Source organism: Leucopleurus acutus (genome assembly GCF_964270905.1).
Source record: "Leucopleurus acutus genome assembly, chromosome: 13".
Classification (NCBI taxonomy): Eukaryota; Metazoa; Chordata; class Mammalia; order Artiodactyla; family Delphinidae; genus Leucopleurus; species Leucopleurus acutus.
The window spans coordinates 1,616,706-1,643,890 of record NC_139155.1 but is presented as its reverse complement, the minus strand read 5'-3'; the positions used below and the strand labels follow the sequence as shown (position 1 = coordinate 1,643,890).

The following is a 27,185-nucleotide window of genomic DNA, read 5'->3' as shown; positions in this document are numbered from 1 at the left end:
ATGGAGAAGCAGGAACACAGCAAACCCAAACTCAAAATGGCTCGTGAAGAGATCCTACAGAAATGTACGAAAATGTCTCCAGAACAGAGTCCTGGGGAGATACTAAATTCATAGCCAACTTGGATCTGCAGCGAGATACAGGGAGTCCTGAGGCTGCCCATCATCAAGAGAGGACCGCCCCGAGCCCCTGGCTACAGCCCTAGGCAGCCTGGCCTCTATTGATATATACAGTCAGAAACCAGGAGCCACCAAGATGAGATCAAAGTCCAATTCAGCCAGGCGAACTGTTCCCAAAGAAAACAAATTCAATGGTTTTTTTACACAGACACCAAGAAGAACCATCAGGAAAATGTCTAGAATTGTAAGAGTTCAATTACATATATCAACTCGGTATTCAAAGTTAAACTGCATTTCTCTGTACCAGCAACAATTGGGACACTTAATTCTAGAAATGCCAATTAGAATAGCAACAAAAAAGTATAAAGTAATTAGAAATAAATTTTAACAAGAAATGGGTTAGAACCATGCGGATGTATGTTTTTAAATTTTAAAAGACCTTTTACAGAGACCTAATTCAATGGGTGGACACCCTGTTCTCGTGAGTAGGACACCTTAATGCAATGAACGTGTCATTCCTCCTGCATTAAAAATCGGACGTGTCTGCAAGTACAGGACGAATGGGGAGGTCCTCCTACTCACTGTTGGTGGGAACGGCACGTGGCACACTGCCTTGTAAAGCGGGTCTTGGGCATTTCGGCCCAGCGTCTGTTCCCTAAAGAAGCATCTGCACCAGGAGATGTACCGGGATGTTCACAGTGATGTTCTGGCCACAAGAACAAACGGTCCGGATGTGACACAGAGAAAGTCACCACCAGGACAGCGGCACACTGTGGCATGTCCTTACAAGAACACACAGCAGTGACACGGAGTGCAGGCGTTCACCTCCGCATGGATGGGCGCCGCGGGGAAATGCTGAGCAGGGGAAGGGTTGGGGGCAGGGATGCCGGATGCAGCCCTGGGCCCATCCTCGGGCCTGGGCCCCACCAGCTGCCTTTCCTACCACCTTCCAGAGGCCTCCTGCGGGCACCTCCTGCACCATTCCTGAGCTTGTGGTCGTGCTTATCCGGGGGAAGCAGGTCTGGTCTGGACCAGAAGTCCTCTTGTGGACATTTTAAATCTGCCTGTAATGGTCCTAGAGTGATATTGACCTATTATTTCATCTTAATTTACAAACAGAAAGCACATGCCTGAGAACACACAGTAAACGCAAGGCTCTGTGTCTCTGGCTGTTTGATATCAGTAAGTAAAGGTTTTGTGACATTATTTGTCCTTAAAAGGCTAACTTTTATTTTGCATTTTAAACAATAATGGGTTTATTGTTCTGTAGCTCCTCCAGTTTTCTTTGTTGAATTGGAGTTACTTTCAGGGTAAGGATAAGTGGTTTTTGCCCAGAGTCATAAAGACAAAGTCTCATTTTTCCCACATTTCACTCTGCTGCTTTTAAAAGGCAAGAACATCGCTTCTTAAGGTTTTAGCTTAATAAATAATCTTGGTTCCTGAGATTTTTTTAAAAAATCACAGAAAAATTATATAAAATTTATTAGAGAAAATATTTTGCATTTCATTTTCTAAAAGACCTTTTTATGCTAGAAGTCATCTGTTCTGATGTTGAAGCCGTGCAGAGGTTTTTTTGAATTTTTTGGTCTAGAATTTTTTTCAGGCCCTTTTCAGTAATCCCAAGGTGAACGCCATCTGTGGAGCACCTCCTGTTGGTGTCAGAGGCAGGGGAGGAAGGCAGTCTGCAAACATCTCAGTGGCCCAAGTGTCAGCCAAGAAGGTTAGGAATGAGCTGTTGGCAGGAGGCTTCCGTGGCTCCCGAAACTGTGAGGTGGTCCTTCGTGTGGCTGTAAATTGGGTTTGTGCTTCATTGATAAGCTTTCTGACGAGAAGCGTTCATCACAGTGTCTCTTATTTGCCACAGCAGAATAGAAAATGAAGTATCCCAGTAATTGCATTCTAGTTTCCTTCTCGTGGACAAGAAAGCGATGTGCTATAATTAGATTTGATTGGAGTGCACGTTTCCGGTAAGATCTGAAATTAATGATGTTGCTATAGTGACACATCTGCGGCCACCAGTGCGTGAAACATAAAGTAATTCATTCGACAGGAGTAGACATCTGTTAACTGCCAGGATGCAGAGCGTATTGACACTGACCAGAAATACTAGGCGTTATGTGCTCAATGCGCAAACGATGCTGAACCCGGAGGACAGACTGTTTGCGCTGAACCTGCCGGGAGGACCTCCACCTCCTCCCTGGCTACCCCGACAATGCCATTGTTTGAGAGCAATGCTGCCGAGGATTCATAAATTTTAAAACTTGACTCAGGTGCAGCCTATTAAAGCCATACATTAATTCCTTTGTTAGTTTTTATCTTCGTGTAGAACAGAGCCATTCCTGAAACACCCACGGAAACAACAGGTTTCCGGACGCATTTTAATTATAGCATCCATTACCCAATACGCCACGTTGTTCAGACTGGAATCACATGTGAGTTTCATAGGACGGCATCATCGTGTTGGGGAAGCGCTGTTTCCATGGTTTCCAAGGGCACCAGAGCACGTGTGTGCCAATCAGTGCGCACACACGCAGCGGAGCGTGTGCTGATGTCCTTCGACCGGAGGACCACTGCGGCCTCTCCTGCCTAGTGGCCACGACTGGGGCCTCACTTACGACGGGCGTGCACAGTCTCACTGATGCAGCTGTTTGCTGATGCAGGTGCCGGGATGTGAGGGAGTCTGACGTTTGGGGTGTTGGGCCAGTCGAGGTAGCACACACATACAGATGCCAGCCGTTCAGGGCTCGTGGTCTTTTGAGAAAGCCTCACATACAGCAAAGAGAATATGTGACTCCGCATCAAAGAATGTCGAATAATTTTTAAACGGATGCGTACTCTGCAGTCTGGTAAACTAGTCACCACTTTTTAGAACTTTTGTTTCCATTCCTGCACCATAAGGTCTAAGCAACCGTGTGTCAATACAGCCATTGACCGTGTGTGCTTGTCACTTTGCTTGACCAGAATCTTTGCAGAAAGACCTGCCCGGTGCAGGTGGGCCACTGTCCCGCAGCCGCTCCTCCTGCAGAATATTGGTCTGAGGCCAGATCACAGCCCAGGAAGGTTTGACCAGAAAGCTTTGTGTCTGCTTCTCCGACGCCTCCTCTGCATGGCTGTGAGTCACATCTGTCGCCACCCGGAGAATGGTGCCCGCAGGACTTTTTCTTTGGAAACGAATTTTCTTTTTGCCTGCTTAGCTCATTGTAGTCCAAAAAACTGCTTTGTTAAAGAGCCACAGCTTTTTTTTTTTCCCCCAGGAATCACAAACAAACCTTTTGTCACATTTTCTGTCCACAGAGCTGCCACGATGATCAGGTCACTGTGAGGCCGCTGCCCACCTCGCTCAGTCCCTGCCCTCTTCCACGTTTCAGATTTGGGACATCTTAACTTTTGTTGTATTAAGATGACAAAAATTGTAGAAACTATCAACTGGCTGGAATCATGAAAAAATTTAAGATAAGACTTGAAAAATCATTCTGCATTGCTGACTCTTTAGTAACCAGTAGAATCTTATACTTACCTGCTGTCAGGAGGGCACAGAAAGCCCGAGACTAGCACTGACCTTCCCGCTCAGCACTTTGCAGTCAGCTGCAGAGTAAAAACACCACTGAAGTTTTAAAAATATTTTGATGATTCATCTTAATATGTTAAGTAATTACATGTGTCACATGAAGGAGTGTCTGCATAAATATTACAGTTTCTTCAACCCAACAGGATGTGAGTGCATTTACTCAAGTGGCGAAATAACTAATATTTTATTATTTGGTGAGGAGTGCTGTCATTTGTTCAGATGTGTCAGTTCTAAGTCATCGAAAACATGATTTATTAGCAGCTTAGATACTCTGGAAGATGCCACAGTCATCACTACACAGCGTTGGATTCAAGTGACAGAAGTGAGGCTGTGTCGCCCTTAGTGTTTGGTGTAGCTTCTGAGTTTCCAGTGTCTGGTCTCCGCACACCCCCGCCCAGCCCACGTCGGCCAACTTCCCCATCCTCGCCTTCCCCGCCTCCCAGCCCCGGTAACCCCTAATTTCCTTTCTACCTCAATAGATCTGCCTGCTCTGGACATTTCACAGAAATGGAACCATACAATACGTGGCCTTTTCTGACCAGCTTCTTTCACTCAGCATAACATTTTCAAGGGTCATCCGTGTTGTAGCCTGTGTCAGTAATTGCTTCCTTTTCATTCCAGAGTAACATTCTGTTGCACAGATACACCACATTTTATTTATCCATTTATCAGTTGATGGACATTAGAGAGTTGTTTCTGTTTTCTTGTCTATGATGAGTGACACTGCTGTGAACATTCAAGGTCCCAGCCAAGGCAGTTAGGCAAGAAGAAGAAAAAGACATCCATGTTGTGCAGGAGAGCAGAACTATCTATTTGTGTGGGACACGGTCTTCGTGTAGACAATCCTAAGGAATCCCCTAAAAATCTACTAGAACAAGGTCAACAAACAGAAAAGAATTTTATTTCTATACACTAGCAATAAACTATCCAAAAAGAGAAGTAAAAAAACAATTCCATTGACAATAGCACCAAAAGATAAAATCAGTACTTCATAGTATTAAAATGGAAACAGTGTTTCCCAACTTGATCTGCAGATTCTACACAATCCCTATTAAAATCCCAGCCGCCTTCTTTGCAGAAATTGACAAGGTGATCTTAAAATTCATACGGAAATATAAGGGACCCAGTGTAGCTGAAACAGTCTTGGAAAAGGAACAAAGTTGGAGGACTCACCAGTTCCTCATTTCAAAATGTACTACAGAGCTACAGTGATCCAGACGCCATGGTGCTGCTGGGAGGGTAGGCATCAGTGCCGAGGGGACAGAAGTGAGAGTCTGGGAGAAAATCTAACACTTACAGTCAGTTGTTTTCAGCAGAGTGCCAAGATACTTAATGGGGAAAGAGTAGTGCTTTTAACAAACGGTGCTGGGAAAACTGCATATCCACACACCGTGTACAAAAGTTAGCTCCACGTGGATCAGAGACATAAATGTAAGCACTAAAATGTCATCTTTTTAACTTGCTCAGTTTTCAGAAGCCATTCTGAATTTGTTTTCTATTTCATTCTCCCCAACTCCATTAAGCAACTGAATAAAGGACTGTGAGGTATCTACTCAAACAGAAAGCTTTTAAACATAACCCAGAAGGAGAAAGCAATAGTTCAAACCTGGGCTTCAGTTATCTTTTAAATTATTTTAAACTATGTGTGTAAGTGCAACAATATATTCAGCATGTTAGCGTCTGCTCGCATGTGTCTGTGGTGGCTCTCCGCCTGCCCTGTTTCCAGGGGATCTTTGTCCGTACGTGGAATTACTCTCGTGATTTCTCTGACTGGTAGGAAGTAACAAGCCAGGTGACGCAGCACAGTCGAAGCTGGAGCCTTAGCACTTGCAGTACAGCTAATCAAGGTGTTAAAGCAGCAGCCACTCCACAGCCCCAGATTCCCCGCCTAGAAGTCGTCTGTGAATGGAGCGACTGGAACCACATGCCTTTGGCTGTGGAAAATACCTGTCACTCGCGTGGCTGCAGCATTCGGGAGTGTCAGATTTTTGTCTTCAGTGACCTCTGGGGATCTGATTCAGGTGCATGCCACTTTAAACCCAGGGCGGATTTACGGGCCTGGGGACTGACCACCTGCGGGGGGCGGCGGGGAGGTGTCGTGCCCCTGATAGAGAACCCCCCCCTCCGTCCACCCCGCGTGCGTAGTGGGCTCCAGAGCCATCTCTGCAGCCTCTGTCCAGCACCGTCACAGCAAATCCCGGGCCTAGAGGGGACGCGTGAAGCAGCCCCAGGGCCAGCAAGCCACTAAGTGCAGACTGTGGGGAACTGAGGCCCTCGGGGAGTTTCTGAGGACAGAGCTGGGGGTCAGGCTTGGGAGACCTCGCCAGGTCCATATTCAAACCACAGTATAAAAGCCCGACACACAGGAGACGAGACAGCTGGGAGTCAGGACCGGCCTGCCGTGTGATGTTGAGAGGTTAGGGTCATTTCTGGTGTGATGGCGTTGGGGTTGTGTTTATTTTAAGAGCTCTTCTTTTATTCGTAACACGGACGTGCTCGTGGATGAGGTGGTATGTTTCTGATTGGCTCCAGCTGTGACGGGGCAGTGGCTGGGGCCCTCGGGGACCCTTGTGGAAGGGGTGACGGTGCCGGGCCTGTCGTGACGCTGCTCTGTCCACTTGTGTGTGTGCGGTGCTCCCGTCAACAAGTGCAGAAGGTGGGAAGGAAGATAACATTCCTGACCTCCAGTCCCTGGCATTCCATGTTCCTCAAATTTGTAGTTGAAATTTCCTGCGCGTTTTGCTTTACTCTGGCTGTCGGTGTGCACTTGCACACACACAGAAGAAAGGGGGTGTCCAGGGTGCGTTTCCACGTGTTTCCAGGAAGGAGGGGTGGTCGACAGGGAGGCCTCCACATCCACGTTTTTCTCTGCGAATCAGCTCCCCTACTCAGTAGAGCAGCAGGCACGCCTTGGCTGCTGGAGTAGAACTGGCCCATAATCACATTTGTAACTGTCAGGTCCTTCACTTCGGCGGGAGAACCTTTTGTTTTCAATTCCTCCAGGAGAGCTGTGTGAATATTAACATCAGATTAAAAGCTTCATCTCAGAAACTTTGTGAAGTTTTTCCTGTTCCTCCTTGGCCCCCGTGTGTACCTGTAATCGTTCAGAAGGAAGAGAGAAACAGAAAGAAACGGCTCGCTCTCGGGTCGGCAAGTGGGAGGAAGGTCTCTGGTAAGAGCGCAGACTGCAGAGAAGAAGTGTAACGTGTGTTCGTTCTTTCAACTAGAATGTGTCTTATGGAAAAGCACATTTACCTTACTTTTTGCCATCATTTCAGTGATATCCCTACTAGCTGTTATTTTTTAAACTGGGGAACGATAATTACATAGCGATCCTCTAGCGTTTCTTGTAGCCAGAGCCCAGGCGTGTCCCCTGGCGGCTTCCGCTGCAGGAAGTACGCAGCTCAGGAGCGGTCCCTGCGCTCGGCCGCCAGGTCCTGGCCGCACACACGCGGTCCCACAGCCCGGCCGTTCCTTCCAGCGCTGCTGTGAGAGTCAGGGAAGATCACTGTGAAATAGCTGCTGCCGTTTACTGTGCGCGTGCTGGGTCAGGGGTAGATGTCCAAGGTGAGAGTGTGGCACGCTCCAGCTGGAGGGCCCAGCCACTCGACAGGCCGGACGGCGTGTCCCAGGAGGGGGCTTCGCGGGCGTCACACGAGCAGTAGCCTGCATCGCCGAGTCCGCTCACACGATCGCTGACACGCACAGCGTTATTCCTCCCAAACACCGCTCGCTTCCTCAAGTGGGTTTCACGTTGTGAGATAGAAGGTTCGTTCTGTGCACCTCTGTCGTGAATTTTCTTCCAAAAGTTGTAGTTGTGGTACGATGAGTACGAGATCGTTCACGTTACGTAAGTGTGTTTCGCTTTAATGTGATTATTTTTCTTGACAGTTTTCACTCCCACCCAGACCCCGGCACACGCCAGCCGCCCTGCACCTCGTCACCAGCACGGGGACCAGTCCCTCTCACGCGGCCAGGTGTCCAGCACGAAACCAGAACCCAGAGGCACGACATGCGTCGTGATCTTGGGGATCGGGCACGTCCGTGCTCCGCTTTCCCTCAGCTCCCCCGCCAGCCCCTCGCCTGCATCCTCGCCGTCCTCATGGGCGGCTGCATGGGTGCCTTCCTGCAGCCCCTCTTCCTGGCCGTCAGGTTCCCCTCACCCTTTGTGTCTCAGGCACTTTATATGCTTATTTATTCTTCGCCATATCCATGCGGGACCGGTGGTAATTTCTCTGGTTTGCAGACAAGCACTGAGGCCTGAGAGTTTAAAGTATCTCCGTGAGGCCCACCAAACCCAGCATGGAGTGAGGCCTCATGAGGGTTCTTTAGCCCAACGAATGACTGAATTCCAAGTTCACTAGAGACATGTGGGGATGTGAGAGCTGCTGGTGTGTCTGGAGAATGGCGGCCATGTTCCAAGGCCGGGTGAACTGTGGCCTGTTTATCTAGGATCTTTCTTACCTGTACGAGGTGGTTTTAAAAACCTAGAGAAATAACAGTTCATTCTTGGTGGGAGCTGTACAGGTGTTTGTTGTAATGTTCTTTAACTTTGCTGCACAGATTAAGTTATTAGTAATAAAAACAGGTTAAAAGCAGTGTCGTTAACCACAGTCCTGTTTATAAACTGTTTAGCGTGTGTGGCTACTTACCATATCCACCGTAAGCCACTGCCTCACATTCAAGGTATATCAGAGAAAAAAAGTCTAAATGAAATTCTTCAATTACGTCAGTTAATCTGATACGAAAACTATTTTTAATTTAAATAATGTATTTGATCATTTCTCAGAGAACTGTCCATTTGGGCGCATGTAATAGAGGTAAACTTCATACTTACTCTAATAGGAATCAATGTAAAATTTCATTATCTTTTGACCATAGGTAAATAATAGAACTGTTGTTTTCATATCAAATCTTTGAAATAAAGCATTTATAGAACTTCCTTATTTCATTTGGAGGCTGAATTGTTGCTAACTACATTATTTAATATACCCTAGTATTTAAGTTAGTTATTCTTTATTTAATTAGGATGGCATAACCAGAAAAAACCCTTTAAACTGCACTTCTCATGTAATTTTGATTCCGTTAATCAAAGAACCGTAGGAGCCGTTTATTAAAGGGGCTGCATAGAATTTTGTAAAAGGCAGAATTTATGAAACTGACAAGCATCCCTGACAGTAGCTGCTCTTTGGAATTTATGAAACCCTGATAATATGTTATATACACTCTTTAGGGAGTGTTTGCTAAAACAATCTCTAAATAGTCATTGTAAATTATAGATTTTCCCTTTATTTTAAAATAACCTCTGAGTGCTGGGGGGTGTCCTGTCAAATGAGCTGTTTTGCTTTGAACACTAGTCCTAAGTAATGGGCGCGGAGTCACAGGTAGATATGAAATCAGTTTGTATTATATTTTCAACATTGTGTGGGCCAAAGAAAACAAAAATTAGTTACTCTGGTGTCTCATAGACACGTAAAAGTTCCGACTTTTACTGTGACCGCGTGGCTCTCTGTTCATATTCACACCCTTAACTACGTCAGTGCCCGTGGGTGACCCTTCTCTGTGCTTTGAAACGAGTGCAGAAATCCCGGGGACAGGGTTGGGGGGGACAGCTCGTAGCACGCGGTGCCGGGGTTTACAGGGAGTTCTCCCTGCACCACAGCGTGTGGCTCTCCTTCTGTAAAACCAGAGCAGCCAAGGCTGTGTGCGCGTATGCTTTCATATTAAGTGCTAGACGCACAGTGTTTAGGGTCTCCTGTCAGGGTCACAAGATCAATAACACTGGGAACTTATGCGCCACGTTTTTTTTTTTTTTTTTTTTGGCGGTACGTGAGCCCCTCACGGTTGTGGCCTCTCCTGTTGCGGAGCACAGGCTCCGGATGCGCAGGCTCAGCGGCCATGGCTCACGGGCCCAGCCGCTCCGCGGCATGTGGGATCTTCCCGGACCGGGGCACGAACCCGTGTCCCCTGCATCGGCAGGTGGACTCTCAACCACTGCGCCACCAGGGAAGCCCTTATGTGCCACTTTTAATGGAAGTTCACCAAGTTCTTGAAATACACGGCATTACCTCTGCTGCCCCTCTGTTCATTGCTGTTACTTCACTGCATTTGGTTGTGTATCTTTTGAATGGAAGCTGAAACCTAGAACTGACCTGTCCGGGTTGGTGGGCAGTGCCAGGGCAGATGCAGAGGGCCTGCACTGGGGCTCACAGGCTAGAGACCAGCTGGAGAGAAAACGCCTCTCCTTCCTCACCTCCTCTCCGTACGACACATATGGATGCCAAGGCCTAAATGCATTGTTTCTGTTCAACGAAAAATACTTTATTTTTCGAAATAGACTTATTTGAAACGGACCGACGCACTGGTCTCTCAGGCAGCGTTCTAGGGTGTAGTTACAAAGAGAGTGACTCAGAACTGGAAGACAGAGTCCAGACCTTCTCCACAGAACCAGAACGCTTGCCGTTACTAAAAGTTACTGAAAGGGGAACCTGACGTTCCAGGAAGAAAGCTCTGGTCCTCACTAGTGAAATGAAAACATAGTGCAGGTGACGCTGGAGGACACTTTGTGTGGCCGAGCAGCGTGTTCACAGGTGCAGAGCGCATCCAGCCCTGGGCGTGGGGCGTGTGGGGTGCAGCCTCGATCTGCCTGATGGGCCACCCGAGTTGACGGTGTCCTTGCTGCTTCTGTCCTAGGAACCCTCACCCGGAACGAGATGGTATTTAAGCGGCTGCATCTGGGCACCGTGTCTTACGGGACGGACACGATGGATGAGATCCAGAACCAGCTCATGAATTCCTACTCACAGGTGAGCCGGTTCAGTCCTGCAGGGGATCTTCTGGCAAAAGTACCCGGTGCTGCTGAGTGACACGGAGCCTGTTACCTGCTTGACCTGCAGCGTGGCACCTTCTCTGATGATGCTGAGGCATTACTCATCATTCGTTTATAAATCAAGAAACAGTTTTTGGACTAATTTTAAATTAAAATTTCTATATTGTGTAACCGTAGGCTTAACGACCTTAAATCGTTTATTCTTATTAAATTTCCTTAGTGGATTATTTGTATAAATCACTCAGTAAACATAGTATTTTTAAGAGTATTGAGTGGAATCCTGCATCAGATATGTTTCTTAACAATCCCTCTGTTTTTCCTCATAATTAATAAGGCTTTCTCATATTTTTTAAAGGTACATATTTTTAACCTTTCCAGTAAACAAAAGTAGGAACCGTAATTTTTCTGCCCTTCAACTTCCACGATTATCAGCGCGCAGCTGATCCTGTTTCTTCATAGCCATTGTCCTTCAGATTGTTATTTTGAGGTGAAACTTGAGTATAATATCACATTAGTTCATCTGTAAATATGTAGTCTGTATCTCTCACAGATAAGGACAGGGTTTTTTTGTTGTTTGTTTTTTTTGTTCTTTTAAGACAAAACCTCAATCTTGTCTTTTTCACCGGAGCTTCTACAGGAAGAGGAATTGTTTCTTTCACGTGAGGGCGCAGCCTGGTGGTTACAGCATCCGTTCTCTGCCAGGGCGTCTGGGCTGGGATCCTCCCAACTTTTCAGGCTCCCGACGTTAGGTGTGTCAGGTCCGCTGGGTGCCCAGGTCAGGCGAAGACCATGGAGCGGTGAGGACATAAGCCACCTTCCAGTTTATTTTCGGCTGTGTGGTTTCCATGGCCCTTTCCCAAGTAGGGCTTGTGCTTCAGTCACTGGGTTTCTTCTTACCCATTGTATAACTTGCAGTCACTGATTCGGTGTCATCAAACCCAGCCATCCCAGGGCATCGATTCAGGACCACTTCCTGAGGCCTTTTCTCTCCTGAGGAGCTGAGCGAGGTGTGTGGGGTTGGCACGCACAGAGCACTCACGGGCTGTGATGTCTCCCTGCTGCCACCAGGCTCCCTGGGCTGCACCAGCGCCCTCACCTGCCGAGGCCGGCAGGTTCTTGTTTGCAGGCCTTTGTTTCCCACTTGATTTCACGAAGACTGGACTGAATTACCCTTGCCCTGTGCAGTTCTTCCTTGTATGTTGTCAGCCTTATATTCAGTTTTGTGAAAACCGTCTCTTTTTTCTGTAATGTGCACCAGTCTGGCATGTACTTTACTTTTGAGATGCTGTCAAATGAAAACAATCTTATATGAGTGTGTATTTATTATATGTGTGGTCATACATGCCCAGAAGCACACATACGTGCATGAACACTTAAAACCAAGCATTTTATTAATTGGGATGTCATTCATTTTAATACAGAGTATTTTGTAACCTAGAATATTTATTAATAGAATACTTTAAAGGGGAAGGAATACGACTTCCCTTCTTGTAATCTATGTCTAGATTAAATAGTACCAGGTAACATCTGTTTTAAAAAATATGAATTTATATTACCCATGAATATGATTTTAATAATTCCAAATAAGTTATTTTACTAGAAAAAACATTAAAAGCAGAAAAGATGAGTCATATAAATACAGCAAATATAACTCCCTCTAAGAATTTAAAAACCTTTTTACCAAAAGCTGTGTGTTGGTTAGCTAGGCAGACAGTCCTTTCATGCGAAACTGATTTTATTCCTTACGGTTCATGTTTAAGATGATAATTGTCTGCTAGGTCCACAGTAACGTAACACAGATCTTGTGTAACCCGATCATGTTTACCCACTGGAAGCATATGGTGATGAGGACATGGTCGTGAGTGGAATTTGTGTGGAGTGAAACAATACAGCCGTCAGTAAACACGGCACATTCAGCAGGGAGAGGCCGCCGCATTGCTCGGCTGCGCTAGCGGCGGGGCAGGCAGGACGCAGGCGTGGGTCGGAGGCGCGGGCTGGAAGGGGCACCAGCTGAGCAGAGGAGCTGCCCCTCATTAGCCGGCACTGTGGTTTGATGGGCTCTGCACAGCCGCCCAGAAGCAGGGGCCTAGCTTTCTAAGGGTTGTCGGGAGCTCCCCTGAGGTCTGATGGGCCTTGGGGTTGGGGTCCTCCCAGGCCCTCCCCAACCAGGTGAACGCCAGCGGAGACGTCTGTCCAGGGCTGTCAGGCACATCCGGAGGAGTGGGTCGTGGCTTCAAGGGAACAGTTTTGAAATATGACGGGAGGGTCGCTTTTCCTCCCACAGCGGTGATTATTGTATCTGATGATTATTATCTACAAACCAGACACTCGAACTTCAGAGACTGTTGCAAAGCTGGATGAGTTCATAGTATTAAGGGAACGTTCATAATCATGTTTTCCTGCTTTTAGCTTTATACTTTTTTTTTAATGTTTGTTTTTTTGGTTTTTATTTATTTATTTTTGGCTGCGTTGGGTCTTCGTTGCTGTGCGCGGGCTTTCTCTAGTTGCAGCAAGCGGGGGCTGCTCGTCGTTGCGGTGCGCAGGCTTCTCATTGTGGTGGCTTCTCTTATTGCAGAGCACGGGCTCTAGGCGCACAGATTCAGTAGTTGTGGCTTGCGGGCTCAGTAGTTGTGGCACGTGGGCTTAGTAGTTGTGGCACGTGGGCTTAGTAGTTGTGGCATGCGGGCTTCAGTAGTTGTGGCTCGCAGGCTCTAGAGTAGGCTCAGTGGTTGTGGCGCATGGGCTTAGTTGCTCCGTGGCATGTGGGATCTTCCCAGACCAGGGCTCGAACCCGTGCCCCTGCATTGGCAAGCAGGTTCTTAACCACTGTACCACCAGGGAAGCCCAGCTGTATACCATTTCATGCCCAGCAGTTTTTTTTTTTTTTTTGCCCAGCAGTTTTTAAAGAGAAACTTTGTGAGTATCCTATTCCATTCTGTTTTTAACTTTGCTTTTAGAAAGGACTTAGCAAATTCATGCCACGGTTACAGTGAATCTACTCAAAGGAGATGGTGAGATTTTGAGTATTATAGCAAATATTTTGGTTACTCGACGACTGGGAAATGTCAAAGCACTTTGTAGTACAAGGATAAAAGGGTAACTTGTCACCCCAGTGGGGCGCATGGCAGAGGTAATCGTCTCGAGCTGGTCTACTTACTCCTGGCTAAGGCTAAGCAGCCCATCAAAGTCATGCGTGTTACTCATCCCAGCATCGGCTCTGCTGTCTCTAATTCTTTGGCGTCCTGTGTTTGACAGACGCAGTCTCAGACCAGTGGAAACAACGCCAGTTCAACACCCCCAAGAAAAGCCCAGTCCTCAGCGCCCAAGGTCAGGAAAAGCGTGAGCAGCCGGGTCCACGAGGCCGTGAAGGCTGTCGCCCTGTGTCACAACGTGACCCCCGTGTACGAGGCCCGCGGCGCGGCCGGGGAGACCGAGTTCGCCGAGGCCGACCAGGATTTCAGCGACGACAACCGCACCTACCAGGCCTCCAGCCCCGATGAGGTCAGTCGGGCCGAGCGGCCCATTCCCGACGGGTCCTCGGGGTGCAGACGGCGCCTCTCCGAGGGCTCATCGGGCTCCGGGCCTGAGGAGTTTCTGTGGGGTGAGGAGGGGGCTTGACGGTGGTTTTCAGTGCGGGCTTTCGCCACAGGCCAGAAATCTGGCCAGCTCCCTCCTGGTGGGACCCCTGCCCTGACCCAGGCCTTGCGTGGTTGTGCCCACACGTCCCAGAACAGCCTCGAGTCAGTTCCAGGAAAGCCGTGAGCGGACTCAGGGAGCTTACTGACTCCGTAAGGTCTGCAGGCTGCACCCTCCCGTGTCCTCTTCTCTCCAAGTGAATCTTCAGATTTGCACGTTAAATTTCCAGTTATTTTTGCCAGAATTTAGATACGATGTATGTGTTTCAAAACAGAATTAGGATGTAAATAATTTCAAAAATCTACAGAAGACAGAAATGGTAAAATCTTAAGTGTGATAAATGAGTCATTTCTGACTTTACATCAGTCATTCTTTGATTTTTAGGTTGATAAAAATTATTATTAAATTAATTTGCCCACTTCCTGTACAATCTTAGTGTACTTTTTTTTTTTTTTTTGCGGTATGTGGGCCTCTCACTGTTGTGGCCTCTCCCGTTGCGGAGCACAGGCTCCGGACGCGCAGGTTCAGCAGCCATGGCTCACGGGCCCAGCCGCTCTGCGGCATGTGGGATCTTCCCAGACCGGGGCACGAACCCGTGTCCCCTGCACCGGCAGGCGGATTCTCAACCACTGCGCCACCAGGGAAGCCCCCTTAGTGTACTTTATGTATAGTTTTCTCATCTACCCTTTGCACTCAGGGTTCTGATAATTCTGTAAAGTCATCAGACTTCTTCAAATATCTTGTAAAACTGGATCATATAAGTAAGTAACCTCTCAAAAAATGCCTTCAATCAAAGGTTTTAAGAACTCTGACCTAATGTCTTCAAGAGAGGACCCTGCCGATCCCATTAACAAGTTTATTTACAAAGAGAAGAGTCCTTCCTCCCTGACAGCACTCGCAACCCCTGGCTCTGCCTCCAGGAGCGGCCCCTCTGCTGCCCACGGGCAGGCTTCTCTGTGCTGTGCAGCCTCGGCAACAGCCGGCGGTGTCCCTCCTCTGGTTTCCACGACAGTACTCTCGTTCCCAAAAGTGCCCGCACGGCCTCGTCTGCAGACCCCTGGGGGCTACAGGTGGACCACTGGCACGGGTTCTTAACCCTGTCTACACATCCCGTGGAGTACTAGCTTTGTTTTTTGTTTTTTTTTTCATACTTGCCATTCTCTATACACATCCTCAGTTCTAGAAGTGCTGATTTTCCAGCAGGCCTGGTGGGACTGACGTTTCTCCATTCTGAAAATCCAGTAAGTTGCACCCACAACTGAGAACCACTGAGTCTTGTAAATCTTTCCTTTTGACGTGCTTTCAGGATATGAGGTGAGGCCCGGTGCTGTCAGCAGCGCCCCTGCCAGTCTCAGGGTGCAAAGCGAGGGGCCCAGCTACGGCATTCTCGCTCCCTAATGATAAACCCTGAGTGCACCAGCAGGCGCAGGGCATTCACCAGCTCCTAACACAGCTTTATTGTTCGAGAGCAAATTTATTTTTGAAGCTTTAGTTACATAGGTATTTCCTTTTCTTTTTTAATTGAAGTAGAGCTGATGTACAATGTCATGTAAGTTACAGGTGTACAGGATAATTAGTGATTCACAATTTTTAAAGGTTATACTCCTTTTATAGTTCTTGTAAGAGATTGGCTGGGTTTCTTCCCTAGTGGCGCAGTGGTTAAGAATCCACCTGCCAATGCAGGGGACACGGGTTCGAGCCCTGCTCTGGGAAGATCCCACATGCCTCAGAGCCTCTAAGCCCGTGCGCCACAACTACTGAGCCTGTGCTCTAGAGCCCATGAGCCACAACTACTGAGCCCACGCACCACAACTACTGAAGCCTGCGTGCCTACAGCCCATGCTCTGCAACAAGAGAAGCCACCACAACGAGAAGCCCGTGCACCGCAACGAAGAGTAGCCCCCGCTCGCCGCAACTAGAGAAAGCCCGTGTGCAGCAAGGAAGACCCAGTGCAGCCAAAAATAGATAAATAAATAAAAGATTATTTTTTAAAAAAGATTGGCTATATTCCCCGTGTTGTACAATATATCCTTGTAGCTTATTTTATACATGATATTTTGTACCTCTTACTCCCTTCCCCCATCTTGTCCCATCCCCTATCCCTCCCCACACTGGTAACCACTAGTTTGTTCTCTATATCTGTAAGTCTGTTTTTCGTTATATTTCCTAGTTTGTTGTATTCTTTAGATTTCCCACATATAAGTGGTATCATACAGTATTTGTCTTTCTCAGTCTGACTTATTTCACTTAGCATAACACCCTCCAAGTCCATCCACGTTGCTGCAAATGGCAAAATTTTATTCTTTTTTATGGCTGCATAGTATCCCATTGTATATATATACCACATCTTCTTTATCCATTCTTTATCCTGCTGATGGACACTTAGGTTGCTTCCATATCTTGGCAATTGTAAATAATGCTGCTACAAACATTGGGGTGTATGTATCTTTTTGAATTGGTGTCTTCGTTTTTTTCAGATATATAGCCAGGAGTGAAATTGCTGGGTCATATGGTAGTTCTGTTAGTTTTCTGAGGAACCTCCGTACTGTTTTCCACAGTGGCTGCACCAATTTACACTCCCGCCAACAGTGCACAAGAGTTCCCCTTTCTCCACATCCTTGCCAACGTTTGTTATTTCTTGTCTTTTTGATGATGGCCATTCCGACCGGTGTGAGGTGTTGTCTAATTGTGGTTTTGATTTGCATTTCTCTAATAATTAGCGATGTTGAGCATCTTTTCATGTGCCTGTTGGCCATCTGCATGTCTTCTTTGGAGAAATGTCTGTTCAGGTCTTCTGCCCATTTTTTAATCAGGTTGTTTGTCTTTTGATGTGGAGTTGTATGAGCTGTTTATATGTTTTGGATGTTAACTCCTAATCGGTCGTATCACTTGCAAATATTTTCTCCCATTCAATAGCTTGTTTCGTTTTGCTGATGGTTTCCTTTGCTGTGCAAAAGCTTTTAAGCTTAATTAGGTCCCATTTGTTTATTTTTCCTCTCAATTCCTTTGCTTTAGGAGACATCTAAAAAAATAGTGCTACGATTTATGTCAAAGAGAGTTCTGCCTATGCTTTCTTCTAGGAGTTTTATGGTTTTTGGTCTTACATTTAGGTCTTTAATCAGTTTGAGTTTCTTTTTTGTATGTGGTGTTAGAGAATGTTCTAATTTCATTCTTTTGCATGTAGCTGTCCAGTTTTCCCAGCAACACCTTTGTTTTGTCAATTTAGAAATTATAACATGTTGTTAGTCATGTCAGAGCTTATAGGTGGTGAAAAAACAGCCAAAAAGATGAAAGTTTGGTTTTTTTTCAACATGGAAAGCTGAGAACATTCCCACTTGGTCCTTCATCTCCACTGAAACTCAGCGTTTCCTCTTTTCTCTGTGGTTGTCACCACTGCTGTGACCTCGGGGTCACGCATCCAGTCTTGGTGCCCAGAGTTAGGAGGCAAGGGCACCTGCCTTGAGGACATCTCTCCAGGCCCAGCCCCCTGGCGCCACACCGCAGGACAGGCCTCCCTCCCCCAGTTCACTCTGCAGGGGCTCTTGCGCGCAGCTGTACCACTGTCCCTGGCATTCTCTTGCTGGCAGCCGTCTGCTCCAGAGCCCGTGGTGCCTGCCCCGTGCCTGACACCTTCCCGCTCTACGAAGTGGGCCTGGGCCTCATGGTGATTTCCAGATATGAGGCCCTCAAGTCCGGCCGCTTGCGTGGTGCCCACGGGCCTGACCTCTGCCCTGGCCTGTGTCCAGTTCTGCCCGATGCCAACACTCGTCTTGGTCTCGAGTTGCTAGTGGGCTGGGTGCACCCCTGTGACGGGGGTGACGGGGACGTTCTGTTTTCCAAACACTGTTTATTATTTGAAGCAGTTACGGTAAACTTAACTGCTTTTATAATGAGTCAGAATTTTGGTATTCAACCAGAAAGAATGAAAAAGCTGAGGGAAAAGCAGCAGCTCTGCACCTGATCTCAAGTGACTGTGGCCCTCGCCAGCTTTGCCCTCCCAATGCCCTCTGACGTTTCGTCCGCGCCGTGTGACGTGTCCCAGCCACGCGGTGCTTCTGTCATGTGCAGAGTCTGTGCTTTCATTCCGTCTTCCGGGACCTGGGCTCTGTGCATCGTGGCAGACAGAACCCCAGGCCTGGGAGGTGGTGGGACGGCACTGCTGATCCGATTGGAGCGGGGCCGGAAGGTGTGGTGGTGACCTGAGATAAACCTCATCGACACGGGGCCTCGGTACCGCATCCCCGTCGCTGCATCCCCAGCTGGTCCGGGAGGAGCTGTCCCTGTGATTTAGCCAGGCGGTGTCTCGGAGTTAGATGCTTTTCCTTTTTGTGAGACACCATGCCTCTCTTCCCAGGAAGTGTTAGGAGAGCCTGTGGAAACTGGGGCTGCCTGCGGTGTGGTCAGTTGCTGAGTCGCTCCACAGGGTAGCTTAGTCACTGTACAGAGGGGAAAGCAGGGGGTGTGGAAGCTCCCCGCTGTCTTCAGGGCGCATATTCCAGGTGCCACGTCCCAGGTCAGTTACGCGGTGGGCGGGAGCTCAAGGTCCCCTTCGTCATCACCACTGCTCTGTTTTATAGATTATGTTAACCAATAGGTGTGTGAGAATCTCTTTGCAGCCACAGCTGGAATCGTGTGTGTGTACCAGATGTTTTTACTGGGTGACGGGGAACCTAGGAGGACGAGCACAGCTCAGTGGTCCCAGCAGATGTGGCGGCCTCGGCTGATGGGGTGGGTGGTTAGGATGCACAGGAGCTGCACCTGTCATCCTGCCGCGCCCTGTCGGGCCTTGAGACAGGTACCGGGTCCTGCTGACGCTCTTCGAGAGGACATGCACCACCGCTTTTTCTTACAAAGGAAAGGTTAAGCACATTGTTTTTCATAGTCTAGCATTCTAGAGATTCTCTCAAGTTCCACGTGATTACATACTGAAAACGTGTGCTTTTCCAGTCCTGAGCATGGGAAGCTTAGACCACAGATGTTTCCCAAGGAAAATTTTATTGGAAGTTTCAAAAATCCTGTATTACGTATTTACCTTATTACCTCCCAAAAGTAAATAAAAATTTTGCTGAAAATACCTGGGATTTTTTTATCTTTAGGTTTTTATGTTACAACACTTTTGAAATCTTAAAGCAGGAATTCACAGTAGAGAGGGTTTCACTGATTCCAAGATTCCCAGAACTAGATAGAAACTGCTAATCTTATGTTTAAGTTTTTACTTCAAACTTTCTTCCCACTTTGGAAATTGGACCATGATTAAAAGTGCAAAGCATTAAATAACCTTTAAGAAATCCCTAACACGTGCTTTACATCTAAAAATGAAAAGACTCAACTTCATCATAATTTTTAAAGCACTCTGTCGATGCAGTGTTTGCAGGTCCCCAGAGCCCGAGGAAAATCATCTGAACGGTTCATTATTTCGCCTATTGAACTTCGCTGCGTTAGGTTGACGGATGATGGCGGTGTTTCCCAATCACCAAAGTACTGTTTTAAAAGCATTTTTTATTGAATAAAGTGCTTAGAATATTGCACCCTGGAGCTTTTTTCAGGGAAATGGCTCGGTTGATGTTCTCTGTTTGCCCTCAGCCTTGACCTATCCCAACGTGTACGGTTAATAAGCAGCCTTTTCCCTTTAGGAGACTTATCTGGCTTCGCACACTCTGCAGCAACACTATTCTCTTATTTTCCCTGTTTGCTTATGGCTCTTGTGTCATCTCATCTTAGTTTTCAGAAAGAATGTGACTTACTGAGTAGAACGTGCTGGTTTTTGAGTCTCTGATCTTGCAGCAGTTCTTCATTTTCACTTTCCTGAAAACAGAGAGGCTCTCCTACCTTACCCATGCGTGTGTACAAATGCATTTTATTATACAGATACTGGAATTCTGGGGAATTGAAGCTGGTAAAGGCTTTCTGAGGCGTGGTCACTGGGCACTTTGCAGTGACGTGTGTGTTTGGAGCTGTCACCTGCAGTGGGTGCTGGAGCGTCAGAGCGGGAGGGGTGATTTCGGATTCAGAACCTGCAGCCTACTTAGGCCCCGGTCGCTGTTTCTTTTGATAACTGATCAATATTTCATTTTCTCCAAGAGCGTAGAAAGTTTCACTTGCCTGTCACTTTGCAGCCTCAGCATAGCAGACTCCAGCTTAGCAAACTTTAAATGTTCCTGGAAATTCCTGGACAAAGTTAAAATCCAGCCCTCGTGAGCTGTGTGTCCAGTGCAGCTTCAGGAAGCTGAGACGGAGCCAGCGTCACCAACAGGCGCCACCGAGTCAGCTCAGGGGCAGCGCCTCGGGCGAGCTAGGCCAGTGCGACGCAACCCCAAGACCCCTGCCCGCGTTGGTTCAGAAAGATTGATTGGCCGTGATTTTCAGTGACTCTTAAGCCTGTAAACTTGCTGTCTGTTGGTAACATCCTTTCTCCTCTGTGGCCATGTCCCTCACATAGGTAATTTCTATATTAAGTATTATTTCAGGGTGTAGGTATCATCTGCTCGTGTGGACATTTGTGTGCAAGAATCAGCTAAAGTTTATGACAAACCATGAGTGGATGACTTAAAAACAGAAGCGCGTCCCACCCTTAACAGCACTGCTTTTGATTTACTCTAATGTATGCAGTGTGCTGTGGATTTAAATTCACTTTATCGTGTCTGCTTATTGAAGCAGGACTCACTGTGGTGTGGCGTCAGCATGTCTGTGGGGAGCAGGTCCCTGTCTGCGACATGAGCCCCCGTCCGTGACCCTCAGGAGCGGGACAGCACGCGAACCACACGGCCTGCCATGAGTATTGACTGGCAGGTTTTCCAGGCGAGCAGGTTCACGTTATGTTCATAATTCTATTAAATTATAACAGTGATGGTAGTACCACAATTGAAAATGAAGACATGTCAGTGATCGAATTATGATTTATAAAGTACACGGTAAAAAATGTGTCCCTGGGGGCTTCCCTGGTGGCGCAGTGGTTGAGAGTCCACCTGCCGATGCAGGGGACACGGGTTCCACGGGTTCGTGCCCCGGTCCAGGAAGATCCCACTTGCCGTGGAGCGGCTGGGCCTGTGAGCCATGGCCGCTGAGCCTGCGCGTCCAGAGCCTGTGCTCCGCAATGGGAGAGGCCACAACAGTGAGAGGCCTGCGTACCGCAAAAAATAATAATAAATGTGTCCCTGGAGTAAAGCTGGCAGCTATGCGGGTGTAATTGCTAATATGGTAAAGGAAACTTCTCCCAAGCTTTTCAAGAATGATAGCACAGGGCTTCCATGGTGGCGCAGTGCTTAAGAATCCGCCTGCCAATGCAGGGGACACAGGTTTGAGCCCTCATCCGGGAAGATCCCACATGCCGCAGAGCAACTAAGCCCGGGCACCACAACTATGGAGCCTGCGCTCTAGAGCCCACAAGCCACAGCTGCTAAGGCCTGTGTGCCTAGAGCCCGTGCTCTGCAAGGAAAGAGGCCACCGCAATGGGAGGCCCGTGCACCGCAACGAAGAGTAGCCCCTGCTCGCCACAACTGGAGAGGGCTCATGCGCAGCGGCAGAGACCAACGCAGCAAAAACTGAATAAAAAAATAAAATAAATGTAAAAAGGGAGAAAAAAGGAAACTTTGATTAAAAAAAGAATGATAGAACAGAAATTTCTGAATAATGGAATTGTAGAGGAAATTAATAATAAAATCTTGCCCTGCACGAGTTACTTAGCATGGAGAAGTGTGAAAGCATAAACCAATTGCCTGTGACAACAATTACCCAAGTGTGTTGCTAACGTGGCCTCTGGATGAGATTTAGCTTAGGCTCCCACTTAGATATGTAATTTTTACACTCACATTTTAAATTATTTTGACCTTTGTATTATTGTCAATAATCACATTGTTAGAAATGTCTTAAAGCTAAGTTAGAGAAATAGTCATTCTTACATGGCCTGTACCACCACTGAAAGCATCCAAAGGAAACAGGAAGAGGTGGCACCTCCTCTGCCCCTTCCACTGGGAGGGCCACACCAATGGGGAAAGCAAGCAGCAGTGTGTTAACTGCTCCTGAGATGAATTCTGAGTCAGAGACCTAAAAATTCCACCTGCCCCCAGCAGCTTTCTTGTTCCGTTAGAAGGACCCCATGTAGCGGCAATCTGACCCAATACAGGGATAACATCCCAAGAGGGGCCGTGGTCAGGGGAAGCCAGTGGTCAGAAGCAGCCTCCATGCGAACACTGAGAGTCTCTCGCTAAGACACCACCTCCCGGGAGCCGTCAGCAGATGGAAACACCACCTCCACCGGCTTATGTGTTAGGCAGTGCGTTTCAAATCAAACCGGGGCTGTGCACTGGTAAAAAGAAACGAAACAAATGAGGTTGGCATCCAACTAAAACGTTTAGAAGAAAAAGGCAAGACCAAAGGAAAGTAAGAGAAAGAAAAGATAAAGGAAAACATAAAAGTTGGATATATACTGATTGAATATACTGATTGAATCCTGCTTCAATAAGCAGACACGATAAAGTGAATTTAAATCCACAGCACACTGCATACATTAGAGTAAATCAAAAGCAGTGCTGTTAAGGGTGGGACGCGCTTCTGTTTTTAAGTCATCCACTCATGGTTTGTCATAAACTTTAGCTGATTCTTGCACACAAATGTCCACATGAGCAGATGATACTTATACTGATTGAATAAGCAGTAAATTCAAAAGCTGATCCTTTGAAAAGTAAATAAAATGGAAAAACTGTTGGCAAAAATAGTCAATAATACAAAGCAGTGAATGCAGACTAAGAATACACACATAAAATTACACATATGAAGAGTGTATAATAGATGAGCTTAGATTTTTATAAGAGTATATTAAAACACAGCCCAAATGCTATTATTTTTGAAAACCTCATTAAATAACCATGTTCAGGAAAAATATATATTAGCAAAATGGCATCTAAAGAACAACATAAAACCTCGGTAGACCAGAAAGGAGGAAGAAACAAAACTGTCTCTTGTTTTAATAGATGATGTGATTGTCTCCATATAAAATCCCAAAGGCTCTACCAAAAATTTAACTCTCTACTAAGATTTAATAAGTGAGTTTACCAAAGTTGCACATTATGATAGCCATATACAAAAATTACTCATGCTTGTATATACTAGCAATGAGCAATTAGAAATTGACATTTATAAATGTACCATTTATAAAGCACCAAAAAAAAAAAAAACCCATGAAATGCTTAAGGCTATATCTAACAAAATATGTGTAGGATTTGTGTGCTGGGAAGTGTAAGACAATGAAGAAAACTCAAGGACAGTCTATATATGAGAACCGTATTGTGCACGTGGATTGGAAGACTTTCTGTTACCAAGATGTCAGTTTGTTACCAAGATGTCAGTTGATTTTTTATACAGATGCCAAGGAAATCCAATGCAGAAAGGATGATTATTTAAATAAATGGGACCCAGAACATATTTTTTAAACATCTTTATTGGAGTATAGTTGCTTTACAATGGTGTGTTAGTTTCTGCTTTATAACAAAGTGAATCAGTTATACATATACATATGTTCCCATATCCCCTCCCTCTTGCATCTCCCTCCCTCCCACCCTCCCTATCCCACCCCTCCAGGTGGTCACAAAGCACCGAGCTGATCTCCCTGTGCTATGTGGCTGCTTCCCACTAGCTATCTACCTTACGTTTGGTAGTGTATATATGTCCATGCCTCTCTCTCGCTTTGTCACAGCTTACCCTTCCCCCTCCCCGTATCCTCAAGTCCATTCCCTAGTAGGTCTGCGTCTTTATTCCCATCTTGCCCCTCGGTTTTTCATGACCATTTTTTTTCTTTTTTTAGATTCCATATATATGTGTTAGCATATGGTATTTGTTTTTCTCTTTCTGACTTACTTCGCTCTGTATGACAGACTCTAGGTCCATCCACCTCACTACAAATAACTCAGTTTTGTTTCTTTGTATGGCTGAGTAATATTCCATTGTATATATGTGCCACATCTTTTTCCATTCGTCTGTCCATGGACACTTAGGTTGCTTCCATGTCCTGGCTATTGTAAATAGAGCTGCAATGACCATTGTGACTCTTTTTGAATTATGGTTTTCTCAGGGTATATGCCCAGTAGTGGGATTGCTGGGTCGTATGGTAGTTCTCTTTTTAGTTTTTTAAGGAACCCCCATACTGTTCTCCACAGTGGCTGTATCAATTTACATTCCCACCAGGAGTGCAAGAGGGTTCCCTTTTCTCCACACCCTCTCCAGCATTTACTGTTTGTAGATTTTTTGATGATGGCCATTCTGACCGGTGTGAGATGATACCTCACTGTAGTTTTGATTTGCATTTCTCTAATGATTAGTGACGTTGAGCATCCTTTCCTGTGTTTGTTGGCAGAGTCTGTATGTCTTCTTTGGAGAAATGTCTGTTTAGGTCTTCGGCCCATTTTTGGATTGGGTTGTTTGTTTTCTTGATGTTGAGCTTCATGAGCTGCTTGTAAATTTTGGAGATTAGTCCTTTGTCAGTTGCTTCATTTGCAAATATTTTCTCTCATTCTGACGGTTGTCTTTTCGTCTTGTTTATGGTTTCCTTTGCTGTGCAAAAGCTTTTAAGTTTCATTAGGTCCCATTTGTTTATTTTTGTTTTTATTTCCATTTCTCTAGGGGACCCAGAACATTTGAACAGCCATATGCAGAAAGAGCCTAAACTAATCTCTCTCACTCTTATAAAAATTAACTCAAATTGGTCATAGACCTAAATGAAAAACCAAAAGTATAAAATTTCTAGAAGAAAACCTTTGTAGGCTTGAGTTAGTTAGGCAACGATTTTGTAGGTCACAAACAGTACAAATTGTGTAAGAAAAGAATTGATAAACTAGACTTAAAGGTAAAAATCCTACGTTCTTTGACAGACATTGTTAAGAAAATGAAGGCAAGCCACAGGTTTGTAGGATATGTTTGCAAAATACATATCTGATAAATGACTAGTGACCAACATAGATCAAGAACTCCCAAAACTCAATCGTGAGAAAACGACCTCTCTGTTTAAACAGAAGCCAAAGATTTGAACAACTGCATCACCCAAAACAGCCGTGGATGTGGCCGTGTAAAGCCACGGGACAGCGAGCCGTGGAGCTTCGATCGGGCGACGGGCACTTTGCACGCTAAGAAATGGTTAGAGGTGAACTAGTAATCCCGGGCGAGAATCAGGTTTCTTACGCTCGAAGCCCAGATCACACTGGACTAGCGCTTCATCCCCATCTCTTCCCGGGTCCTAGGAGGCTGCCTCACACAAGCCAGCACCCAAAAACTGCTCCGGCCGTGTTTTCACGCCTGTCTTCAGTGTCCCGTTGAACTTGCCACTGTTAAATCACCTTAAATCAGCGATTGTTAGTTCTCGCTGATTGAAGGAATGTCTTGTGCTGGTTCCTGAGGGTAGAGCAGTGAGCACAGCAGGCATCGGGGGTCTCGGGGCTGCTGGAGGCCCGGGTGGGGGACATGGCAGCGTGGCGGGAGGGGGAGCCACAGCGGAGAGAGCGGGGGGTTTGGGGGAAGGTGACGGGGAGCCGGCAGGCAGCCCCGGCGAGGCTGGAGGACGGCTGGTGGCGTGTGGCCGCAGAGGCCCAGGTGGCCGGCGGGGGCGACCCGAGGCCATTCGCAGGCTCGCCACGCTGTTGTCCAGCTCCGTCACTGGACGTTCAGCTCCGTCACGGGGGACACCGAGTGGACTGTGCACAGCGGGTCTGCACGGGGCTCCAGGGGAGGCCTCGGCCGGCACAGCCTCCACTCCCCACTGTGCTCCGACCGCCTGGCGAGTCTCCACCCTCGGCAGCCGTGCTGTTCATTTTGCTGTAGGGGAGGCATCATGCTTTCAAGACGTGTGTTTGGTCTAATCGCTTAAACGTCCTCAGGAAGAAAATAGAGTCAAACTGCCCATTCCTTAGAAATTTTCCTTCCTCTGATTTCGACATTCAGTATCACTGGATGTAAGTGACCCCTCAGAGCCTTCTGAAAAGAACACCTCTAGTTTATTTCAGAATGCTGACCCGCTTTCCCCCAGCCCCGCTGCACTCCAGGGCCAGGTGGCAAAGCTCGAAGCCGCAGGGAGACCCTCCGGTCGCCGTGGGCGTCGTGGCGGCCTCCACTGAGGTGCCGAGCGCGTGGCGGCCAGTTCTGCACGTTCGTGTCCCCCCTTCGTGGCTGCTGGCTCGTAAGTCTGTTCAGAAATGTTACATTTTACATCACCAGAGAGAATCCTGCCCAGCGCTAAGCACTGACATTAGAAGACTAACGGAAGCGCCCGTCGCGTTGAGTGTGTGAACGCTCTTCTCCTGGTCGGCATTATATAGCGAGACCTCGACATGCTTACTGACTAGGAACAGCTGTACAGATGCTGGGTCAGGCAGCAGAAGCCCAGCGGACTCCTCTGATAACGTCGCTACCCCCAGTGGGTTATGAAACCAAGCATAAACTAAACAATAAACAGGTGTGAGTCACCAAATAGAGAAACTCAGGTCCTGACTGCAGCGGGACCCAGTGAGATGAGAGAGTGTTCGCAGGGAGATACAATTTACAGGTCAGAATGTAATAGTAACCTTTCACTGTGTAAACCGAAAACGAAACTTGGGGTCTTGGGTCATCTGCAGACACAGAGAAGTCGTAGAGAAATAGTCTATGGAGTTTCATGTTCGTTTTACATTTGCACTGGGGTTGCAGAGCTGTTGACTTGCCCCCTCTAGACGTGCTGACGTCCAGGTGTCTTCTTTTAGAGCTATAATTTGGAGTATATCACTGACGCTCTAAATTATAGTACTGTATCCTCGTGGCGTCATGTTAGGATCCCGGCCTGCTTCAGTATCCTAGTAATGCGCTGGAAAGCCAGGGCATACGGCTTCTAATTCGAGCTCCACGGTGACTCACTGTGTCACATTTAATGCGTTCCTGGGACCCCAGAGCTGACAGGGCCCCTAGAAAGCTGATGTCATCCGCCCTGTAAGCCAGCAGCTGGACTCCGGTGTCAGGAGTATTGACAGGCGTCTCCACTGCTGCCAGCAAACCAGGACTGGGGCTGGGAAGAAGCTGTTT

The 27,185-nt window shown here is 47.1% G+C and overlaps 1 protein-coding gene across 2 annotated transcripts in view; it reads left to right on the top strand.

Moving 5' to 3' along the window:
- ATP9B (ATPase phospholipid transporting 9B (putative)) overlaps positions 1–27,185 on the top strand; it is a 218,194-nt gene that overhangs the window by 160,745 nt on the left and 30,264 nt on the right. For both annotated transcript variants that reach the window (XM_082853143.1, XM_082853144.1), the window contains 2 exons: positions 10,379–10,491; positions 13,770–14,015. In XM_082853143.1, coding sequence (XP_082709269.1) covers positions 10,379–10,491; positions 13,770–14,015 — 359 coding nt within the window. The remainder of the gene's footprint in view (positions 1–10,378; positions 10,492–13,769; positions 14,016–27,185) is intronic.